This window comes from Passer montanus, unplaced genomic scaffold (assembly GCF_014805655.1).
Source record: "Passer montanus isolate IOZ18808 unplaced genomic scaffold, ASM1480565v1 scaffold85, whole genome shotgun sequence".
Taxonomy (NCBI): Eukaryota; Metazoa; Chordata; class Aves; order Passeriformes; family Passeridae; genus Passer; species Passer montanus.
Genome location: NW_024373812.1, coordinates 1,136,988 through 1,150,517, shown reverse-complemented (window position 1 = coordinate 1,150,517; position 13,530 = coordinate 1,136,988). Strand labels below are relative to the sequence as shown.

Here is a 13,530-nt window from a genome sequence, read left to right as displayed (position 1 = left end):
TGGACTTGCATTATTTTCTGTCTCACAGAGGCATTAATATGTATACCTAAACATATTCCGATCCCTTAGTCCTATTTCTGTTGTCAGCTTGCAAAGAATATCACATGAAATGCAAATGTTTCCCTCATTTTAGAACCTAAGCTTTCGCCTCAACTTTGTATCAAATATGCTGTCACTTGCAAATCCCTTCATTTGAGTTTTTATGTCATTGTGAATTGTAGAGGAGTAAAACACATATATAAATTTTGATCTCTTTTATTTCTGAATGGAAATTCAAAATACCTTATGAAATGCAACACCTTTTTAAAAACATGGCACTTCTGTGAGCACCCATATTCTTCCTGGTTGGCCAAAAACACTAAAAAATTGTCCCAGCGACAGCAGAGGAGTTCTGACTAGGTTATGGCACAAGTCATGGTAGGGATTCTGGTTAGGTCATGGCGCAAAGGCAAGGACATTTAGTTTTCATTAGCTGCTTGATTTAATCAGTGAGAGTAGCCAAGCTGCATTTATGTGTGGCTTTTAAAGTGGACCAGTAGCTCACCTTGTGCTCACAGTCCAAACCCCTGAGAACAGAAGCAGTGTGATCAAAATTTGGATTGAGAAGGATCTTACTTGCCTCAGACACTGAGGAACTCTCTGCCAGTATCTCTTTAGTGTAACAGCAGCTGAGGGCTCCCATCACGCTTACCTTTTTCACTACTTAGTGATACTCCTTTTCAATACTCAAAGAATCATATAGCAGTTGAGGTTGGAAATGACCACTAAGATAATTGATTCTGACCATTAACTTAACACTGACACGTCCACCACTCAACCACATCCCTAAGTACCATTCCTACACATCTAGTAATACCTCCAGTTTTGATGACTCCACTTTTCTGGACAGTCGCTTCCAGTGCTTGACTTTCTTAACCTTTTGGTGAAGAAATTTCTACTAGTATCCAACTGAAACTTCCCCTGGTGCAATTTAAGGCCATTTCCTTTCACCCTATAACTTGCTACTTAGAAGAGGCTGACCTCCACCTGGCTATACCATCCTTTCAGGGAGTTATAGAGTGATAATGTTCCCCCCACCAGGCCTCCTTTTCTCCAGGCCAAACATGCCCAGCTCCCTCAGCTACTTGTGCTCTAGACCCTTTTACATCTTTGCTAGCCTTCTTTGGTCACCCTTCACTGCCTTAGTGTCTTTCTTGTAGTGAAGGGTCCAAAACTCACCCATGATAATGGCTCATCCAGCTTAAGTGCCAGAGAAATTTGGCCTAGAAGCAGTAATAAGCTATACTGTGGCCCCAAGAACACAGTTTGTATGGCCCTCAATTACAGCTTAAAAAATGAGGCGTCTTGCTTTGCCCACCTCCAGGATTCTGCTGTCTTTACTCTGCTGATAGTGTTTCACCATCAACAGCATTTTATCATCAACTGCCTGGGCACCTTCCCCTCTGTCTCAGACAAGAAGGCAACTTTGCACTCTGAGAGCCTGTGAGAAGGCCCTTATTGCCTTCTTGTTCCCTGCTTCTTTTTACCTACCTATCCCTGCAGACGGAGGTGATGGATTACAGCTGTGACTTGTCTGGTTTTTGCCACAGGGCTGTAGCACAGGCAAGTATTAATGGTAGTAAGTTCAAGGTCTATGAATGTAATGTTTCACAAAGCTGTCTGTAACATCTTGAATTTCATTCCCAGTGATGTTAGAGATTGATTTATTCTCATTATTTTAAGGTAATTTTTGGGAGGCCTTCTACATTGAAATAGAAAGTGCAGTGCCTCATGCATTCATAATCAGAGAGGTAGTTTATAAAATGTCACTTGCACCCTCACTGGTTCACAGTCTGCAAAAGTAGAAGAAACTAGCTAAGAATTTGTCTCCACCTCAGGAAAAACTGGGATGTTTGTAGATAGCATTAATTATGTTGTGAAACTAACTATTTGGAATCAAGTGCTATTTAGAAATAGATTTTCTAGCTAAAACTCTGTGGTTTGATAATTTTGAGTCTTGGGTCCACTGGGCAGTGATTTAATAATTTTTGCCACTTACCTTTTTCTTTCCTTTTTGCTTCAGATTTCTGTTAAGAGTGTTCCCTCCTTCTTCTTCTCCATCTCTGAAGATGTGTATGGTCTTGTTTACGGCAAAAGAGCTTAGAAAGAGAGCATGTATTTAAAGGAGAAAGGACTGGAAGACTGTGGCAGACCCTTTTTCTCCCAAAATATGCAAAGAATCTCACTGCTCTTTAGAAAGAGAACAAGTGATTCTGCCTTTTTAAGGTGGAAAAATTACCTTTCAAGCAGAGAAGAGGATGGAGAAGTGGAACACAGAGCACAGATTCACTTAAATGTGCGGGGAGGTTCCTGAGAGTCACTCTGAGTGTTTCCCTTCTCCCTTTCTGGCAGCTGCCACAGGGTGTTTCATTCTAGTTTAATCAACTGCCCTTCAGTAAAGTCCTTGGATCATACAGGTGTTACTTTAGCACTTTTTGTCAATACTAATAGCAAAACAGGGGCCTTAGAAATGTAGGACTCACTTCCCTGGTATTCCTTCTTTACAGAAGGATTCCTGCATTGCAGAAAATTAGGTCATTGAAGAGTGGCTGTCTAGTGGGGGATGAAAAGCATGGTTCAGAAATGTTTTGAATGGCAGTTCTTCAGAGAAGGAAGCTGTGTTAGACTGAGGCCTGAGGCTGTGTATTTGGTTAAGGTACTGCAACATAATCTTTTTTGTCTTTCATCCCTTTTAATTTGCAGCAGTAATGTTCACTTTGTTAGCAGCCACAGTACTTAGTATTTAAAATCCTTTCTTTGGTTCAGATCTGCAGTGACACTATTCCTGCAATAGATACTGGGTCAGATCTGTTCTTAAGGACATCTTTCATATCTTGCAGAGGAATGGTGGGAGGGGGGGTGACAAGGACAATTGGGGAAAATGAAGTGAGAAGCAGTCAGTTTTCCAAATGTTTCTTGAACAGGCAGCAATTAGTATTAAGCATACTGACTTAGTTGTTATCTCAGTCCTCTGGCTTTCCATAAACACAACTTTATTTTGATATACATATTTGGAAAATATTAAAAGAATTCAGGGAATCCTGTCAGTTTCCATAAGAGTTTTGCTTGAGGAATGGGGAGTGGGATTTTTGGCATTTTTCATGGTAAATCAGGAGTGTCAGTAGTGATTCCAGGAATTAATAGGAACTATAACATCAAGATTACAACAGCTTACTGAACTCTATGCACGGATAGTTGGTCTAGTTTCACAATATGTAAAAAAATAATTGGCAGAACCACTGCTTTTTATGGCCTGATTATTGGCCTGAGCCATTGCATGTTCTCCAGCAGTCTTAAGCTAACCAAAAACTCTGTTTCCTACCCTGGGCTGCTAAGTAAATAAACATGGAAATAGTGACATATGTTCTCCATCTGCACAGTCATGTGCTATATCTTCAGTGCTCAGAAATGTTACTTAATAGGAGTATAATCACTGTTGTTGAAAAGTGTATTTAATGATAAAAATAAGGGATGTGGAAATGAGGCCAAGTTTGGCACCTAATGCAGTAGTGACAGTTTATTGAGGTTCTGGCAGAAATAGCTTCTCTTTCCTGTTTATAATAACTTTTACTTGCTGCATTCCCCATCTGTGATTGAGCAGTGGAACTACTCTGATCTGTAGAGAAAGGAGGCAGAAATAGGTATCTGGTTTTTTTTGGTTTAGGGTTTTTTTTAACTCCAGAATCATATGCACCAGAAGCTGTTGGGAGTGAGCGTTGGAGGCAACAGGGAGTATTTCACATTAGGCTAGCAAAATTATTCAGGAACATACAAGGCTCTGTTAATATTTTGCCAGAGAGAAAATTCACAATTTTTTGTATCAATGAGAATGAGAAAATCTGAGAATGTCTCTTGACTACTCCTGGATTCCCTACACAACTGGTTTCTCTCAAGAAAGCCAGTTTGCTCACTGAGTTTGAGCAGAGAGTAATTTTTGGTTACTATTAAGTCCCAAGAATCACTGAACACAAAATTGTTCAAGTTACTGTGCTGGTGAACTTGGTAGAAATGGATCTTGAACCACCAGGTATGTTCTTCACTGCAGTGTCCTGTTAGTGTTGTGAAGATTGGCGTGTGTGCTTTGTCAGCTTCTAAACCCTTCTCCCTTATTTTGTTAAACTGAGCAATCCCAGGAGAAGGTGATGTGTTGAGTTAGCTGTAACATGAGACTCCTTCTCCCTGCTTCTGGAAGAAAGTGCAGGCTGTGCTGGGCAAGTGCTGGCTGGATTGTGGTAATTTCAGCGAGTCCCAAAGGTTACAGGCAGTGGAGATTCTCACTTCTGTCCGGATTGCTCTGGATATAGCACATTAGTTGTTAAAGAATGAGTTTTTTCATCCCAGCTCAGACTCCTGTCTTGCCAAGTTGTCCCTCTTTAAAGCTGTGGATAAAGGAAGTCCATTTCTTGTTTCCCAATGTGTGCCTCTAGGTCACACAGCAGTTGGCTGAGCAGCATACGCTGCAGCCCAGTGGAGCTTTTCAACTCTTGTGTATGTAACAGACATCACTTGGGATCTGACCTAGGGGTAATTTTAGCCCTTTAGGCACCTAGTTGCTGATTATTAGTCCTTCCTGTTAGGGAGGCAGGTGATGGGTTGGTGCAAACATGTCCTTTTCTTGTCCTTCCCTTTTTCCTTCTTGGCCCAGTACCTTTTGCGAAAGGGTGAAAGGACAAATAGAGATATTTGATGCATGGTAAAATGGTTAGACCAGGCCTAGAGAGCCCTGGCCTGCCAGTGCCTTCAGACAAGAGAGATACTAGATCTCTCAAGCAGGTATTTGCTCATCTATGTATAGCACAAATGAAGCAAAATGTTTGGATTCTCTTTAATGAAATTTTCTTTACATCAGTCACTCTGTTTGTTGTGGTGTTTTGAATTTGCTGTTCTAAAAATGAATGTGCAACTTCACAGCAATGATAGTAAAACTGCAAGCAAGTGCAGCTAGTACAGGATGGTGAAACTCCTTTTCAGTGTTTATACAGTTAAATAGCAGGATGCTATCCAGAGCACTTAGAGCAGTAGTATTTAGAGTAGCATGTGCTATCAAATCGGCAGTGATCAAGGTTTGCTGAGGAATGTGTGTCTGTGATTATGATAAAGACCATGTCCAGAGAAACCTACTGTATAGCAGTGCTGCTCTGAGCAAAGCATTTTCAGAATTTATTGTATTTCCCCCTTTGTATAAGGATCTCACTCTGCATGATGTTTTAGGCAAAAAAACCCTTCACTTGCATGTAAATAAACTCATAAATAATCTTTATTTGCTTAGCAAACTTATAAAAAAATTAAATAATTAACTTAATAATTAATTTAATAATTAAATAAAATATTAACTGAGTTAATTTTCCAGAAAGAATTTTTTGTACTTTTGGAATTGATTTTACACTTTTAGCATGATAACTTCTAGAAATACATGGGGACAGGAGGACATCAATCAGTACTCAAGTTGTAAAAATCAGAAGTGCTGGTAGGAACTGATATCTGTTGCTGGTAGGCATGTATATGTTTGGACATCTCCTCCAATGTGTCACCAAGGCTGGATTTTATTTCCATGCAAACGGCAAACTTGTAACTGTCTAAAATGCACTGAGACTTAAACCCAAGGAGCTTCTTTTCAATACCTGAATGTCACTTCTGTGTAGAGATATTGCACAAGTTGTCAGGACCTGTCTTGTGATTTTGTAGTTTGAATGAAGCATAAGTAGACTTCTTTTAAAGTTACAGTGCATGGAATCAGGAATTTTTTTCTTATTCTTAAGTAAGCCACATGCTTTGAAACAAAAATAGAAGTATTCTTCTGTAAAAGTTTATATAGTAATCTCTATCGGTAGTCTTTATTTTTATGATTGTAAAATATATAAAATACTTCTCACTGCTCTGTGTCCTTGCAATGCAAGAGTGGTTCCAGTATGAATCTGTTTAAGGCACTCACCTTGCTTGTAACATTTAATAGTTGGCCTGCTTCTTAAAAAAAGTTTTAGAAGTGCACATAGATGGATTTTCTATATATTTTCAATACTGCTGCTATGACCAAGGAGGGTGTTTGGCATTGAGAGTCTTTGCTTTGCAGTAACCCTCTGTTGAATGTGCTGGCCCCAAGCCTACCCAGAGATGCTCGGCACAGCCAGACCTCCCTGTGGAGAGGGTTCTCATTGGCATCCTAACATTTACAAGATGTGATGCTTCCTGGGCTTATATTCTTCAAGCAGGCAGATTGTTCTCCACATTGTGGATACTTGCAGTAGCAGGATGAGTTGCTCACCCAAGGACTGGACCTCCTTCCAGGCAGCATCTTCTGCCCCATGGGAAGGCATCCAAGGTTCTCATCTTTATCAAGAAAAAGTTTTGTGTTCTGAAAATTTGTTGTGACTGTTTGAAGTGCTTAAAAATCTAGAGCTAAATCATCTCAAAGTGTCTTAGCAAACTCTGCAGACTACTTGGCAGTGGAATATTTCAATTTTGTTGTCTGTAACCTCAACTGTAAGGTTTGAATGAACCATCCCCTGTGTATCATGTAGAGACAGCTAAACTTCTGAATTGTTTCAGCCTGCTGCCTTTCTCTGAGAGAAAATTTGTAGAACTACTAAGGAGATGGAGGAAAATACATCAAATAAGAACAGAGACATCTAGCTTGTTAAATTGCTAATCATGTTGCTTTGAGAAGGATGCTTAAAAAATACTGACAAAGTGCAGATGGATGAGCAGGTTCAGTGCCATCTCAAATTAATGCAGAGGACATGCTGGGAATAATAGGAGATATTAAAGAGCTGGAGAACATGCTAAGACTTAGAAATCCTTCCCTGATCCCTACACATAAAGGCAAGCTCAGGGTTTTCCTTTGCAGTCTATGTACAAGTCATATATGTCAAATGTTTAACTGAAGCCATTTCCTTGCCTATTTTTTGTAATCCTAGCATGCTCCTGCATTGTTTTTTTTTTTGTTTGTTTGTTGTTGTTTGCTTGTTGTTCTGTTTGAGGGCTTTTTGTAGCATCATGTTGCAGAAAGGTGGATTACTGCATCTGCCAAAAGTTTAGGTTTGTTTTTCCCTATCTTTCTAAAGGTATTTCATAATCACAATGTGGGCAATGTGACAAACTTACCATATAGAAAATCTTAAGATAAAACATCTTCCTAGATTATAAAGGTCGACAAAAGCTGTAATTTCTGGAAATAATCTCTATAATAGAGACCCATCGTGTGGAAAGTCTTAGAGAAGCAAGCATGATGGTCTGTACTACTACTGGCCCAGGCTGAGAAGAACTCATAAGATGGTTGCAGCAAAAGCCAAGAGATGTCACTGTGAAACACATGGAGATGGTAGAGGTCTAGGGAGTTCTGTGCAGCTGTGGCCTCCCATGTGTAATTCACATTCTTCCATTGCAGCGGTCACTCACACTTTAGGCATGCAGCATCAGCAGAAGGGGTTTTGGAGGCAGGAGGCAAGAGGCAGTTTGAGCAACACTGTATGCTGGGTACTGCAGGACATCCCAAGAAGTCTTTGCTTGGTGTGGAATGGGATTTCCATTTCCTACATGACACCATTGCTTGTCCTTGTAAAGAGCCTTTTATTTGGCAGGCTATTGTCAAAAGAAATTCATAATAGCCCCTTGTTCCTACTGCTGCTTCTAAGCAAGGAAATGCTTGGCCCTTAGACAGATCTGATCATGCAGTACTTTATCATGTTGAGAGATGCAGATATGAAAGTAGAAAGATGTAGCCTGATACTGTACAGTAACTTATCCATATATCCTTAATTATTAAAGTTTTAATTCACATTTAGTAAAATAAATAAATTTTATGGTCAGATCTATTTGTGGTGGAAAATCCAATACAAGACTATTTGCAAACACAGCTACCAGAGCAGTTTTTCACACACATGAAAGTTACAGTGACAACTATTGGTTTGGGGTTTTTTTCCCCACTGTTGCCAAGGCATAGCAGTTATAGGTGAAGTAAAAGAGTGGAAGGGACAACCCACAGCTTCAGACTGCAGTTCTCTAAGGACATAAATGTGACTTAATTTGAGGTTTTGGTTGTGGATCTTCCACGTAACTTCCAGAAAATTACTAGAAACACAAGGAATCAAATGTCAGGTCCAGGATCCACACAACTAAAAATCTCCATGTCCATGGGGATTCTGCATCCCATGGGTTCCATCATTTTTAGTGGGCACGAGGAAACCAAGTAGGAATAGGTATTCATGGTGTACTGTGATTCTGGGACAGATGTGTTGTGGACCCATCCATGCAATCAATGTCATAAAAATAATTACAGTATCATAAACATGACTTGATTAAATGGCAAACTAGGCTTTCTTTCCTTATTGAAGATGTTTGCAGGCTGAGTTATAAAGACTATCTCCAGATTTGCATCAAGGTGTCATTTCATTTAGGCTTTGCGCTTTTGAGGAAAAAATGAGAATTATAGACTACAGCCATCAGAGTAGCAGGGTATCAATAGAACTCAGAGTGATGCAGAAGAGAACAGGAAATTGTCGCCTAGCTGATTCCTGCCATATCCCACAAAAGATAAATCCTTAATCAGATCCTTCATTAGCATAAAGTGTGGAAAGAACGGTTCATGCCAGGGATTACTTACTAAAGGTAGTCAGTGGAAGAAATTATGCATTGAAGAAAAATACAAAATCCCTCAAATTAATCTTTGAAATACATGGAGCTTGAGTCTCCTCTCTCTTAACACTGGGATAATTGGAAAATAATTCCATTTCAGTGACTTAGAGCACTAGGCTAGTAGGAGAGGAAATTGAGTTTGCCTGCTCTCCCAGGATTTTGAAAGTTTGACATTTTTACGGCAGACGTATTTATCCTTAAAATTTGTACTTGTACATTCAGAGGAAGAATTGTGATCCTGTGTCACAGAGTAGACAAACACTTTGTCCTATGTTCTCCACCTGTTTAAGTCCAGTCTTTGTGCCATTGTGGGGATTCTGTGCTAGTTGGCTTAACTTTGCTGATGGCTTTAGTATTTGCAGTTTTAAAAAAGCCAAACTGCATAATACATATTAATTGTTTGGTGAATCTCTGAAACAAACCTTTGTTTTTGTTGTCACTTTTACAATATTAAATTCTTGTGTAAAGATTAAAATGTCAGTTACTTCATAATTGTAGGAAGGTAGAATGAAATTCCTACTGAATTTAGAAGTCTGTTCTTTAATTTTTTAGCAGCCTTTTCTAACATTCCATGTTCACTGTTTATCTTCAAACAACATCTTGACATACAGGTGCGTGGTCAGTATGGTTAGTTGACTGAAATGTTTTTATGTCTGCCTGTGGGTCTTTGTTTCTGGCAAAGCCCTGTCATATTTCTTTTCTAGTGATTTCTTTTCTATGTGCAACTTAAGTACAAATAAGAAAGTGCATTCTATTGGTGGCTCAACATGTCATCAAGCCCAGTAATGTTCAAAACCAGAAGAGACATGCTCGATTTTCTTAAAATTTTTCGGTCAGTTATATACCCTAGGAGAAGATGTGTGAGGAGTACCATGTATCATTATCATTTCTGGTCAAAAATTTATTACACTGTCCTTAATATAGACAGTAGAATATGCATGTGAATTGTTGATGAATATCTACCATTTCATGAAAGCAGGTTGTTGATGACAACTTCAATATGAGCCATCTTTTTGTGCTTGGGGAATTCAGGCCTTGTGCTTATTTGAGTTCGCACACTAATCCCTGTTTCCATATCCTCCCACAAAGAGGTAATCCTGTGGTGTAGTTCAGTATTCTCGTCTCAAGAGGAGAATTACATTAAACAAAAAAGCATTTCCTTGCTCCTCCCCTTGCTTCTGGGCAGAGAACAGTATTGTTCACATATATGGAAATTCACATCTTTTGTTGGGGAAATCATGTTTGCAATGTGCATATGAGTTTCCTCTCTCTTTAAAGGCTGATACTGTTAAAATTCTTTTCCCATTTTTAAATTCTTGCCTCTTTTTGTTATTCTTGACAGTGCTAAATTGGTGCTTATTTACACTGTTTTGAGGCTTTTTACACCCTGACATTGCTGGAAAGGGAAACCAAACCTTGAAAAAAAATTAATTGTTTTTACAGATTAGGACCAAAGAATATGATCTTTCCCTGTAGTCAGTTTTTTGCTGGTACAGGGTTGCTGAATACATACAGGTGACTAGAATGAAATTTGATGCTGCTTGATCCTAGAAGATTCCTGACTGTATGATCAGTTATGGAGTGAGCCACATGTGTTCTTCAGATGAGTTTGTCCCTTAAGCTCTGGCTTAGCTTTGACTCCATCACTGAGTATAGTCTTGGTCCATGCTGTAGTGCTGGCTTTGATGGGTCTGCAATATAGCTGGGTCAAATGTGAACAGTCTAGAGCAGATGGCCAGGGCTCTGCTCATCCATAGCTGATTTTGGATGGTTTCAGCATGAGCTGTGGCCAGGCTAATCTCTGTGACTATTATGGAAATTATGAAAATGCACAGTGTGCTTATGCTCTATTCTTAAATCATCTCTTTGACATCTCAGGATAGGCTGTGTGATCTCACACCTTTGGAAATATCTCTGTAAGCCAGTGCTTTCTGGCAAAGATTCTGAATGAAACTTGTGTGGAGTTTCATAGTTTGAATATGTCTGGGGCATATGTGGTATCAATGAGCAGGGATTCAGACTTGAAAAAAATTCTATGTAAAATGCCAAGTTAGGATATAGTTCAACTTTCTCTAAAGGTAGTGATAAGCATTTAAAGCATACAAAAAGAACGAGGACATTTGGAAAAACATGTTTTTCTCAGTAGAGACATTAATAACCATCTTAACAGTGTTATTTACCTCCTGCTGCTTGACTGGAAAGAGCAAATTGTAAGTGTGATTTCAGAATTAATCATTTTCTTCAAAGCCAGACTGATTCAAAGCTCTAAGCAAATTACTGGGTTTATTGTTAAAAATGCTCACATCAGAGAATGGGTGATTACTTCTTTTCCATAGTTCTCAAAACGGAACGAGAAAATTGTTGCTGATTTTTATTTTTTTTAATTTTAGGTGAGGTTGAAAGGAAGAGAGAAATTAGGTTGAGGGTTTGTTGGTTTATGGGGGGGATTTTTTGGAATGAAACACCTAGTTTAGATGTCATTTTATATGGCATACATGGAAAAGAAGAGGCTAATTTACTTCAACTGGCATATGGAGGGTATCTCTGTCACAGAGCAGGTCCCCTGTGATGCTTAATTTTCACTCTTTCCTGTGTCCTCTTGGATGCACTTCATCACTTTGTGCTGGATACGGTTTTAAAAAGGATGCACAGAGACCTTCACAAAGTGCCAGATGGAAATATTTCTGAGATTTCAGAGCAATGCCTCTGATACTCTGATCATCTAAAGCAGGAGAGAATATTTTGGAGACATGTGATGTCCAAGGCGGGAATATCTGCACAGAACAAAGGATAGAAGCAGAAGTCCAAAAAGACTGTCTTGGATGGGAAGAAAAGGTGAATTATGTGAAAGGGACTTTTTTTCCCCAATACGTTTTTGTTTTCCCAAAACAAAAATTTAAAAATCCCATCTCTAAATCTGATTGGATTTTTCTGCCCTATTTCCTTTCTGAATTGCTTTGTTTTTTATCTCCTACTGAATAGGCATTGTCATTGTCTCTTTAAAAGTGTGTTTAAAATACAAATTCATTAATCCAATTTCAGCACCCAAAATTGCCTCTTAACTGGAAGCCGCTCAGTTGCTTTCTTCAAAAAAAAAACACACAAAGTTTTTTGAAAAACCAACAAAAGTATTTTCTCTGGAAGTTATCCAAAAAATCATCCTCCTTCTGGAAAGTGCCACCTGTTCATATTTGCTGATTTTTGGGGGGCTATATTCCATAAAACTTGGCTTATGAAAGCCAATTCTGTCATGACAGGTGAGGAAAAAGGAGAATGGTTTTCTTTTGCCTTTGTTTTTTTGATTTTTTTTTCCAGTTGCATAGAAAGCAGTAGGTTTTCATTAGTAAGACAAGAGGCAGAGTATCTGTGCATCCAAGTCTCACAATAGACCAAATTGGTTACAACTACCAAAGAGAAGGTTGAATATCTGAACTCCAGGAAATACAGCTCCACAGGAGAGACCAGTTCCACAAGCAAGGCACACCTAACTGTGTAAGGAGGAAGTCACTTGAGCGTGTTTATGGTTGTACAGTTCTTCATACCATTCAGAGCTACATCAAATGTACCACTTGGCTGAGGAGAGAATGAGAGAGTCTGACCTGCAGTCTGAAGGAGAAAATGGGGTGATTTGACAATTAAGTTAATGGAGTGAGAGGTTTTTGGCCGGGTTTCAGTGTTTCTATTGCATAACCTTCTCAGAATATTTCCTGAACTTTTCATTAGCAGTTACATTTTTCAGCACAAATATCTTTGCATTCCGTTTCAAGTGGTAATCTGGTCAATCAAAATTTCATTTAGCAGCAGCTGCTGTGTTGTCCTCTTGATTAGTCACTCCCCTAATTCACACATCTTGTGAAAGAAATACAAATAATTACAGTGATTTTCTGAAAACTAGAATTCAAGGCAGAGAGCAGTAAGGCTCAGCGCTATCAAGCCTATCTGAAGTTCTCTGGTGAGAGGTGCCTTTTCCCTATGCATTTTCCCTGCCTTAGAAAACATCATCTAAATGTTCTTAAAACTTGTGTGTGTTGGTGCACAGAATTAAATGCAATAGTGCAAAGGCTTCAAGGAGTAGTTGCTTTGATTAATTCCTTTATTGTTTGTGCCTCTCACATTTTAGCACATCTAGTATATAGATCACATATCATATGACCATAATATGTAAATCAAAGGCAGGGCGTTTTGCTGACTTGTGTGCTTTTAGCTATGAATCTGTATGCATTACACGTCTCATAGTTTTGAATGGCAAGGATTAAGTTTGAACTAATTTTTTACTCTTCTGAATCAAGAATGTCTTCATAAGGTCTGCACAGGTTTTGTCAGTGAAAATCTTGTGTGTCTTCTGAGACTGGGTTTCTTTTCAAGGTGATTAATCATGGACTTAATGTCAGTCCCCAGACAGTCACTACAGATAACTCCACGGAGTCTGGTAGGCATTAGTTCAAACCTGTTAAGAAGTGTGCAGTACTTCAAGTGGAGAATGCTCCTGCCCTATGTGACACTGAATATATAAATGAAAATGTAGAAAGAATAAATCAACACACCTGAAAAAATATGCAAGGTCAAAGGTGACTGTCCTGAATTCCTTTCTGCTTTCTTTTGCTGAAAGCTTGTCCACCAGGAACGTACAAGCCTGAGGGTTCACCAGGTGGAATCAGCACTTGCATCTCATGTCCTGATGAGAATCATACTTCTCCACCAGGAAGTACCTCCTTGGAGGATTGCACATGCCGGGAGGGATATCGTGCTGTAGGACAAACCTGTGAAGGTAAGTGTTTCCATCCACAAACATCCCCTGGAATGCACAATACAGTGCTGGGACAAATTTTTATGTGGTTTTGTAGTCTGAGGGACATGTCA

The 13,530-nt window shown here is 39.1% G+C and overlaps 1 protein-coding gene across 1 annotated transcript in view; it reads left to right on the top strand.

Moving 5' to 3' along the window:
- The window catches only part of SVEP1 (sushi, von Willebrand factor type A, EGF and pentraxin domain containing 1), a 118,436-nt gene that overhangs the window by 25,913 nt on the left and 78,993 nt on the right, over nucleotides 1-13,530 (top strand). Inside the window, exon 4 of the mRNA XM_039733256.1 lies at nucleotides 13,280-13,438. Within this exon, the coding sequence (XP_039589190.1) occupies nucleotides 13,280-13,438 (159 nt within the window). The remainder of the gene's footprint in view (nucleotides 1-13,279; nucleotides 13,439-13,530) is intronic.